General features: G+C 52.9%; 1 protein-coding gene across 1 annotated transcript; it reads left to right on the top strand.

Moving 5' to 3' along the window:
• Positions 1-2,379: 2,379 nt before the first annotated feature.
• Positions 2,380-7,025, top strand: LOC142882480 (uncharacterized). Its single transcript, XM_076017240.1, has 2 exons — positions 2,380-2,772; positions 6,663-7,025. Exons 1-2 carry the CDS (start codon positions 2,392-2,394, stop codon positions 7,008-7,010), a joined length of 729 nt encoding a protein of 242 aa, XP_075873355.1. The 5' UTR covers positions 2,380-2,391; the 3' UTR covers positions 7,011-7,025.
• The last annotated feature ends 3,652 nt before the right edge of the window (positions 7,026-10,677 follow it).

Below are 10,677 nucleotides of genomic sequence, written 5' to 3'. Positions count from 1 at the left end.
TTTTAGAATGACTCTTTTCTTCTATTCCTTTTTTATTTGCCCTCTGTTTTCATCTTTGTCCGTGCCTTCTTTTTTTTTTTTCTTCAGTCCCGACTGTTTCAAAGCAGAAGGCTTTTTGACATTCCTGGGAGTGGTTACACTGCTGGAGTGCCGCTCGTTAACTTCAACATCTCCGCTCTCTCCAAACCTCTGGCGTTCATTGCTAAGGTTCTTTCTTGTCCGGCACCCTCATCACCACGAAGTGCTCCTGCTCCTGTCTGACTGGACGACTGCAAAGCCTTTTGCTCCTCACATGCATGGCAAAAGGAATGTGTGAGAAGAACCACGACGCACAGCCTCGGCCTCCTTGACACAGAGACACGTTTTCATTGGCTGGATAGACAGCAGGCTTAACTTTAGGAGAGGGATGAGACAGAATGTTCGCAGAATGTATTTGCACTTGATTTTATTTTGAAAGTTCGATCGTTCAATACTCTGATGAGTTGGTTCAGACAATTGCAGTCCTTCTCTTCTCTAAACTCTCCAAGTCCTGAGAGTAGAGGTGTAAAAGATAAACCCATTGGAAGGGGTTATCGCTCTGTGACGTATGAGATCCGAGTGCATCGGTTGACATCGGTAAAGTAGAAATAAGCACTCGGGGTTCAATTGTCCATTTGTATTGAATCGCACTGAACCCAATCGGATCGAATCGTTCCAAATGATTAACTTTTTTTTTTTTCATGAATCGTCCCTGAATCGGATCGTAGCTTGTGAATCGAGATTTGAATCGGATCGTTTTGTGAGTGAAAGATTCACACCCCCACATCTGTGGGCCGGGAATGGCAGCCGCGCCTGTTGCGCTTTTGTGGTGTGTGCTGACCTCTAGTGGTGATATTTTGTATTGCCACACTCAAGGAGACCAGTCGTTACTCTTGCGGCGGTAGTTTAGCACAGTCGTTAAATAAATACCTTCAGCATTTAAGACTTTCCGTGAAGTACATTGGTAAAAGTCAAAGCAATTGTGTTCACATCTGGTGGATATTTTTATATGGTTTTTATTGTTGGATTGTAAATGGCTTCACACTGGCAGCGTCAAGCAGCAACATAAAAAGTCAGGCGGCAGCGGCAGAAAATGTTTCAACTGCTGGCAAAAGTTTGTTTCTCCACTTTTCACATCGTTCAACAGTCACTGTGTCTGTCACTGGACACAAAGCAGCGTCTGCAGTCGATGACTCGGGTTGAACGTGCGGTTCGTTGACGCAGCTCGAGAAAAGACCACGATGACTTTTACGGCACATCTGAACCCGGGGCCTCACTGCTTGCAGTGTCTCGCTTCTTTCAGGTGAGCGGCTCGTGTTTTTACTCATCAGATGATACAGACAGAGCGGACACACACACACACACACACACACACACACACACACACACACACACACACACACACACACACAGAGACAGACAGAGCGGACACGTCAGCAACCACTGCTGGGACTCCAACCAGTCAGAGGCGAGAGGTGACACTGCCACAGGGAAACTTTGCCAGCTGAGGCAGGGATGAGTGACAGGTCACGCACATTCCCTGTCCCTGCAGCCAGTAAACACGCAGGAGTCGCAGCTACTTTGGAGCTCTGCATACTGCAGCTGTCCCCACCCGGGCATCTTCTGCAGGCCTGGAATGTTGCAAAGCCGGCGAGCAGTCGTTCATCATTCTGTCCTTTGCAAAGCTCCTGACGAGGCTCCAGCTGGGGATACCTGGGGGGGGGGGGGGTCCGGGGGTCCGGGGGTCCGGGGCCCCTTCTGCACATGTACAGTACACATGTACGGTCGTCTCACCTTGATAATCAGGCCAGTGTACCTGTTGCATCTTGAAGCTCTCTACTCAACTATTTTTTGTTTTTTTTTAGCTTCACTCAGAATGGATGTGATGGCATGAAATGATGTTCAAAGCAAACACATGCAAATGTTTGTTTTTGTTTTTTTTTTTACAGAATCAAATCCATTTTATTTTAAAAAACATACGTGAACAAACTCAAAGTTTGGATTTTGTTTTCCACGTACGATGAAAACATCCGCACAGGTATAGTGCTTCATGTTGACTTCAAAAGAGAACGTTCCATCCATGTGTTTGCAATATGCCTGTCTACCACTAGAGGCCAGTAAATCACACGTAATAGGCCTTTAATGCTGGAAACTTGAGTGCTATTTTACATTTGTGCACAGAGTCAAATGACTGAAATTTCCATACCGAGGAATTTACTACGGTCCAAAGAGACATTTTCATCAACAATTTAAACTCGGTGCCCCCCCCCCCCCCGAACCTCCCCGTGTTTGCGCACGAGATGGGGAGAAGGGGCGGGGATTCCGAGCCGTGCGTGAACGCCCCACAGGATTCCATTTTTTTTAGCAGGGCTGATGTCATTCCAAAACTTAAACTGGCACTCCAGAGTCGAGGCGGCGAGTCGCGCGCCTCTCATTGCCCCGCAGAGACCTTCCTCACGCCGACCGGACCGGACCGAACCGAACCGAACCGAACCGAACCGACCGACGGAACAACGACTCGTCCGGGAGGCGACAGAGAAGAAGGCACAAAGTTCCCCATCCGGCACGCGGCGAAGAGGGATTTTTCAGGAGCAGGAAAACCGGAGCCCCGCTTTCTGTGGGCAAAGGCGGCTCGAACCGCCGCTCGTGTTGTCTTGCTGCTCCGCCACTGCCACGACGAAGATGAACCGAAGTTTCCACAAGTCTCAGCCTCTGCGAACCGTGGACTGTAACGCCGTGGAAGTGAAGAGCAAGGTGGGTTTAAAGCGGCGCGAGGTGGAGGGGAACTGTTGGCGCTCTATTGGCGGCGGTGGGGGGGGATAAAGAGTTCACATGGTCCCCGTCCCGTCCCGTCCCGGCCCGGCCCGGCCCGGCCCGTGGCGGCGCTGGAAGCGGAACTTGGCGAACCCAAACACGAGGGTTCCCTCCTCGAGACGGGTTCGCGCTGCTCGCGCCACTCGGTGCACATTTGTCCACTTTGCACGAGCTGCTTGTGCTTCCTGCCCTCCCGACCATGCAGATTTTGACCATTTGTTTTTTTCGCGGACACCCCCCCCCCCCCCCCCCCCTCTCTCTCTCTCTCTCTCTTCTCTCTCTCTCTCTCTCTCTCTCTCTCTCTCTCTCTCTCTGATGGGGGGGGCTTTTTTATTTATTTTTTTTGAAGTTGTTTGTCTCCAGCATGGCTTTAAATGAGTCTCTCAGCAAGAAGAAGTTGCTTCCAGGGGGGGCTGTGAGTTTTAACTTAAACTTAACTCCCCATGATCAGTGTTGCATTCAGGGGCTTTAAGCTGCATGAATCATGCAGCGGGCCGAGGAACCGCAGATGCCCCCTCACATTTCATAGTCTTACGTAATTGAGACAGCCAGTTTATCACGATAGGCAGTTTATCACGATAACTGGCACCTCTCCTGAAGTCTATTGTAAGTCGAACTCTTTGCTTTCTAAGTCATTAAACGTTGTTGATGATAAATGACGTCGGGGAAGGCGCACACACACACAACACACACACACAACACACACTGGGACTGTGTGCATTTACAACAACAATGTGTGCAAACTAAACTATTGGTTTTGCCTTCAGTTGAATAAAAGTGTGGACGGCTCATTTCCTTGTGTGTGTGTTCTCATAACAGGACTTTGAAGAGAGGCTTTATCCTTACAACTCCAAGACTTTGCCACAGTGCTGGGGTTGTTTCAAGGTATTGGTAGGGGGCAGTTTCAACAGGGTGGGGGAGCCGTGAGGTCTCGCAGGAGTGACTTGTTTGTTGTGTTGCTGATGTTGTTGTTGTTGGCGGGGGAGCGGAGGCGGGGCTCACATTCGTCCCCACCCATAAGTGGGGCCGGTTGGTGGTGCCGAGGCGCTGCGGTCCTGGTACGCAGGGGTCATGCCCCTCCCCCCGGTGGAGCTGACTCACGTTCCCACCGCTGCACGCTGCCCTGCGTACGTCACTCGTTTCTGTGCGTGCTCCACTTATAGAACAAACAAAACGTGTTGTGTTGTGTTTAGTTTCATGCCTCGCACATGAGTGTGCGGTGACTAATCAGAAACCTGTGCGTATAACGGTAGGCAAGGCCCCACCAACGGAGAGCTGGAAATGAATGAAGACGACAGCCTGCTTCCTCGCTGCCTCTGCTTTAGAGGAAGTGTGCGGTTACCTTCAGCCAAGAGCGCTGAGCGCCTGGTGTCTGGGTTGAAATGTCATCATTATGTGATATATTATTGCAATCGTCAAAGTGCTGAAGGGGAACCAGCCTGAACTTAGCACAGCCTGCAGTGCTGCGTGTGCTGTAATGCAATTTTTCTTTTTTTGGGGGGGGGCGGGGGGGGGAGTTTTTGCTTGCAGTGCAAATTCCTTATCTGTGCAGATTAAAAGCGGCACATTCTTCTCTGAAGAACACAGTCGCTCTGGTTTCCTACAAATGCAGGGTTTTAAAAACGCTCTCTTTTGCTTTGTGGACCTGTGTGGAAGGCACTGAGGGCCACCCCAGACACTGAGGGACACCCCAGACACTGAGGGGCACCCCAGGCACTGAGGGGCACCCCAGGCACTGAGGGCCACCCCAGACACTGAGGGGCACCCCAGGCACTGAGGGCCACCCGATGCAGGGCACCCCATGCAGGGCACCCCATGCAGGGCACCCAGCCTTATTCACTTGGCCTTCATGGGTATCCAGCATGACGTATGGTTAGAAAAGGAGTGAAGAACGGTGCTAAACGAGGCGTCGGGTGATATGGGGGCCCATTGTTGTGCCTGCAGTTGAGTTTGGGAGCGTGTTGGTTCTCAGTGGTCGCTGTTTGCCTTTCCCAGGGAAACCTTTCCCACGATAAGCTTATCAGGGATAACACTGGAGGTGTCTGGCTCCCTGTCGAGCAGCCTCAGCCACAAACTGGTGTGGCTCCAGCTCTTATCTCCGGTGCTGTGTTGGGATGCTGGCGGGGGGGGGGGGGGGGGGGTTGGTTTGGCTCTATTTCCTTCTACTTCCTCAGATAATCCCAACTCCAGGCTTCTAAAATGGCTTTTTCAGCCGAGCAGATTTGCAGCTTACCCCCTTTCTTTAAATGCTAGGAAAGAACCTGCATTGGACCTCTCAGGTGTGTTGTCCTCTTGATCTGCAGACGAGTCACCGTGGAAGAGGACAGACGTCTCCAGACGTGTTGCTACCCGTCGGCACCGCTGAGCCTCGGTCGGCCCCAGAGGGCGGCTGACGTCAGCGTCGTAGTGATTTATTCTTAGGCCCGGTTTGAGCGTCAGCTCCTGTGATTAATCGTACCAAGTTCAGACTTGCACATACCACAGGGCTGAGTTGTGCCCGGAGGGGGAGGAGCTCGCTCCGGGACGATGGCGCAGGGCTTGAGTGAGCGGGACCGCGCAGCGACGCGTTGGGCCTCCCGCCAGCGCTCACTAAACCAAGGCGGTAGGTTCCAGAGAAGATGGTGGTAAAGTGCTCGCCAGCGGCTTTGGCACGGCGTCCCACCCGGCCTACTATCGCGCCCGCTCCCAAACTCATTTGCCGCCTTGTAATTACGGTTGCAGGTTGACGTCTCTCAACCCTGCTCCTTCTCTGCCCCCCCCCTCCCTCCTTAGCGCGCTTAATGCATTCCACTGCTGTCAGCGCTTCTCCTCTCCCACAACGTCGCCATCCCTCCCACCACCCCCCACCTTCACCTCCTCCTCTATCATCATCTCTCCCCCCCCCCCCTCCCCTCCCCCTCTCCTCTCTAAGCTGTTGATTACAGTAACAAGAAGCACCTCGGTCGACAAATCGCTGCTGTGATTCACACAGCGGCAACAACAGGCAATGGCCTGCCACTGCAGTTCTCGGAACCGCGCTACTTTGTGTATTGTACCTTCGTGTCCGCGAGTCACGCGACGACCCCGGTGTGACCCCCCCCCGCCGGCTGTGCTGCCAGTGGTGGGTTTGGCAGCGACTCCACCGGGGCGAGGCTGTGTCGCGGTTGAGTGCAACTGGCCAGGGCCAAGGACGCCTGCGCTGTCATTTTCACCGACCGAGTCGACTCACTCATCCACCTGTGTTGTTGTATTGTGCAACAACCCCGCCTCCCGCCCCCCACCCCCCATTTCCTGTTCGCTGTCCTTGCCAAAGTGACTATTAGAAAGCTATTTGTGTGTCTGGTTGTGTGATATGATCGCAGGATGTGAAAAAGGTCCTCGGGCTTTTTACCTGAAACCTGTTTTAGCCCTAGTGGTTGGCCAATCACACCCTGGGCCATGTTGAGATGGCGTCGCATTAAGCTAGCGCCGGCTGCGAAGCAGTGATGAAGCGTGGAGTGGTGCTGCATGGTTCGTGAGTTTTTTTGCTCGGTCAAATCGCTGGCCAAATCATGTCTGAGCGTCTTGGTGTTTTCACTCATTGATTCACTCATTGAGTCATTGATTCAGTCCCAATGCAGGCGTCAGGTACGAGTCACTGTTCAAAGTGGGACCTCAGCAAACAGTGATTAAAGAGCCAGTGTGTCGGTCCTGCCGACAGGATGTCCACTCTGAGCGTGGCAGTCAGATGGCTGAGATAAGTTGCACAGAGTGGAACATCCCTGTTTCCTCTTCCTGCTGCCGCCTGGCTCCCAGTGCGCTCTGCCTCTAATCTTCTCTCTCCCTCTCTGGCTTTCTCCCATTCTTTGCAGTATGGCGCCGAGTTTCGCCGCTTCTCGGTGGACCGCGTCAAGCCCGGCAAGTTCGAGGAGTTCTACAAGCTCATACTGCACATCCACCGCATCGCCAACATGGAGGTGATGATCGGCTACGCCGACGTGCACGGCGACCTGCTGCCCATCAACAACGACGACAACTTCTGCAAGGCCGTGTCGACGGCTCACCCGCTGCTGAGGATCTTCATCCAGAGACAAGGTACGGTGATCTCTCACTCTGGCCTTTCATCGGTTCTTCTCCCCCCCCCCCCATCCTCACGTGCCCTCAACATTCCTCTTTGTCCAAGAACGATCCTCCAAGAAATCAACCTTCTATTGCAATAACTGCCCTTTGATTTGCAAAACAGGGCCAGCTTGAATGAAGCCCCCCCCCCCCTCCCCCTCCCCCCTCCCCCCTCCCCTTTCCCCCTCCCCCTCTCCTGCCCGTTCCCCTGATGGGAACTTGGGGACTTTTTGTTTATTTCATGCAAGGCCCTTGTGTGTGTGTGTGTGTGTGTGTGTGTGTGTGTGTGTGTGTGTGTGTGTGTGTGTGTGTGTGTGTGTGTGTGTGTGTGTGTGTGTGTGTGTGTTTCCTGCCCTCTTATTGGCTGGATCTGTCTCTGTCTGCCTGGCTAAGTCTAGTGTCTTATCCAAAGGAAGGGCTCGCAGGCAGATGATTTTACACACACACACATGCACATGCACATGCACACACACAGACACACACACACACACACACACACACTCAGGCTGGTGCCTCTGCAGCTCCATAGAAATCAGGTCATTGAGCAAAGCCTGTATCCCGGCATACCAGACATTACTGCGAGACAAAAGAGCCGCATGAAAGAGCGCCTCCTTACTGAGCTGAGCTGCGCTGCGTTTGTGCACTCTTGCATGTGACTGTGTGTGTGTGTGTGTGTGTGTGTGCGTGTTTGCTGAAAGACAACACGGCGGTGCCCTGAGTGGGAGCCGGCCCTCAGTCCCGGCTCTTGCATTGATCCCATCTCTGGAGTGGGTCTTGACGGAGCGCCAGCCGGCCTGCCAGCATGCTAATGAATCCATCAGCGAGCCGCCTGTTCAGAGCCTCCACCCTCTCGGAATGTCACCGTGTCGGAGTTGTTGTGCCATGAACGTGTTCACTCCGGGGAGTTGTTGGTTGGATTTTGTGGTGTGTTGGTTTGCGCACAGACGCAGTGTGTTGAATCATCTCGATGCAGTTCTGTTTTGCTTTTTTTTTGGAGGGGGTGGGCGGGTGGGGGGGGGCAGTGCAATAAATCGAGTTTGGATGTTGAAGAGCCCCCCCCTCCGCACCCCCCACCCCTCAGCAGCCACCATTGTATGAGTCAGTGTCTTGAGAACCCATCGCTCCTTTGTTCACTGGCTGGTTGCACTGTTGTCCAGCTGGTGGACTTTTTTTTTTTGTTGTCTTTTTTTAGAAACTAATCCCATATTATCTCCTCGCTCGGCTTCCTGCCCCCTCAAACATTACAGGAAGCCTTGAGAGTGAAACTTTTGTCAATCTCTGGCGTCATTAAACACATTGTCCGATGATGTGAACTCATCCCATGACTCTTCCCAGAGACCTCCAGCGTGCGTCTTTCTGTTTACACACTGACCCTCACCAACGTGTCGCTGAGGTACCGCTAGCGTGCAGTCAGCTAGGGTCACATCCCACTTTTCCAACTTGAAACTCCCCCAAGTTGCCCAGGAAAAAGGTGCCTCTAAGTCAGGCGTGGGCAAACTACGGCCCGGGGGCCATATGCGGCCCATTAGGCTTTAAAAAGACCTTGAAGAAATGATATCAGGGGGAAGTATTTCATCCATTCACCAGTCATATGAGATGGTCACCAAAACACTCCATCCATCAGCTCCTGCTCCGGGCCCCCTGTCAGATTCTAGAGCCCATAGTGGCCCACGAGTCCAAACCTTTACCCACTGCCTCTGCTCCAAGTGAAAGTGAGCCCTGCTGAACCGACCCTCGCAGCGTTGTTATGGTGTAAACACGGCCAATCTCAGACGTGCAGTGTCGTGGCCGAGGTCGGCGGCTTGCGAGCATCCTCAGGCCGAGGACGGCCTGCTGTCTATTGTTGGTGGGCCAGACAAAGAGGTGAGTGTAAGGCAGAGCGAGTGCGCCTCACGTCTCTCTGTGTGTGTGTGTGTGTGTGCGTGCGTGTGTGCGTGCGTGTGTGCGTGTGTGTGTGTGTGTGTGTGTGTGTGTGTGTGTGTGTGTGTGTGTGTGTGTGTGTGTGTGTGTGTGTGTGTGTGTGTGTGTGTGTGTGTGTGTGTGTGTGTGTGTGTGTGTGTGTGTGTGTGTGTGTGTGTGTGTGTGTGTGTAACAGCGACTGTGTCCTTCAGTACCAGCCTGGTGGAGCAGGTCACAATGTATCGTCTGCGTCCTGGTCAGCGGACCACCCCAGATCAAAGAGTGCACTTTAACGGCGGTGTGACTCACCCTGAGTCACAGTGAAGACGACAGTCAGTGTAACTTATAGCAGAGGGGGCGGGGCCGCAGGGGGCGGCCTTCCAGCCAGTGAAAAACCAAACTTGGAGAGATTTGTCTCAAATGAGAGGGAGTCCTTGCAACGTTTTTCCTAAAAGGCCTTCTTAAGGCTGACTGGAGCTGCAGCTGATGCATCCTGGGATATTCTACAAACTAAAGGCAGTGTGCACTGCACCCCTTGCACACCTTGCAGCTCATTATCAACGTGGGTTGCAGCTTGGCCGCAGCCACTGTGTGGCAATCGTCCTGCAGAAACAGAAAAACAGCACCTGCAGCTCCTCCTTCAGTGGAATGACGGCGGCTTCTTTAACGATGACTTTGCCCGCCGCAGAGCCGAGCCTCCGCCCCTTTTGTGGTTCGTCTGAGACGCTTAACAATGGCTCCTCAGTGTGGATGATGCACAGGACGGACGTGCACGCAGTCTTGGCAAGTCCAAGCAAGGCGAAAGTTCAAGGAAACCCCCGCCTCCACCCAAACCCCCATCCCTGGGGGGGTCCTTTTAAGTGCGCCGGTGTTGAACCAGTGGCAAACCGGTTTGAAGTGACTAAGGTTCCATCGGAACCAAGTCCCCGGGTTTAAATGTGTTGACTTTAGCTATTTTATCCATTTGTCTGGCTTTGTTTCAGTGTCAAACGGCAGCCTCTTCTTCACTCAAAGCTCAGTCCAAGCACTTTGAGAACGAGCGGCGCACGCTTCCTTAGAAATGCCCAAACTGTGGCCACGCTGGGCCTCCACGCTGCGGAATGCTGCTCTATCACTCAATTGTTTGCCCACGAAGTGAAACTGCAGCGTTGATGTTTGTCATGTACTCTGTGAGACAAAAGGCAAACTTGGATCCAAACCGCCGAGCCCGTGTGTGACTGTTTGAACGGGCTGAGTTGGGTCTTACTGAGTGAGACGGCGTGCAGGCGACTGCTACCTCTGTGTTTGTCGGCACGCTCAACCATCAAGCCACCCGCCGCCTGGATGGGTTGCAGAGCCTGCCTTAGGGAGACGGGGGAGGGGCGGGCAGGAACTGGGATGCATCAGCAGATTTGTGGGAAAAGGGGCGGGGCCGAGGGAGGACGGTCTCCTTGTCTGGCCTGGTGTGCGGTTGTATAGGTTCAGTCATGTGCGTTTAAAGCGACGGTCGGCGTTGAAAGTCGGGGGATGAATGGTCGGTCACGTTGTGTTGTGTTGTGTTGTGTTGTGTTGTGCCTGAGAAAACACAACACAACGTCATGCAAATTCCTCTTTGCCGATGTTTTCCAACAGCCCTGCGTCCTGGAGCTGAGAGAAGTCCATCCTGGACTCATTGAGGTCGCTCTACTTCTTACAATGGTTTGCACGAATGTACACACAGTGCTCAGATTGGTTCTGCAGAGGAAAAATCTGAAAGAAAAATCGTTACATTGAATTTTCTTTCATTTCCCTTCATTACATCTTGAATTCTTTTCTATTTAATTTCGGTTTAGGTTTTAAATTGTACCGTTTGACCAGAACCATTTGTCCCTGGCCAATCGCAGGCTCGTT

The sequence above is a fragment of the Nelusetta ayraudi genome, unplaced genomic scaffold (genome assembly GCF_046127955.1).
Source record: "Nelusetta ayraudi isolate G7.1 ecotype Tasmania unplaced genomic scaffold, CSIRO-AGI_Nayr_v1 ptg000287l, whole genome shotgun sequence".
Lineage (NCBI taxonomy): Eukaryota > Metazoa > Chordata > Actinopteri > Tetraodontiformes > Monacanthidae > Nelusetta > Nelusetta ayraudi.
Note: the sequence above shows the minus strand (reverse complement) of the source record. Positions and strands in the feature narration are given on the sequence as shown.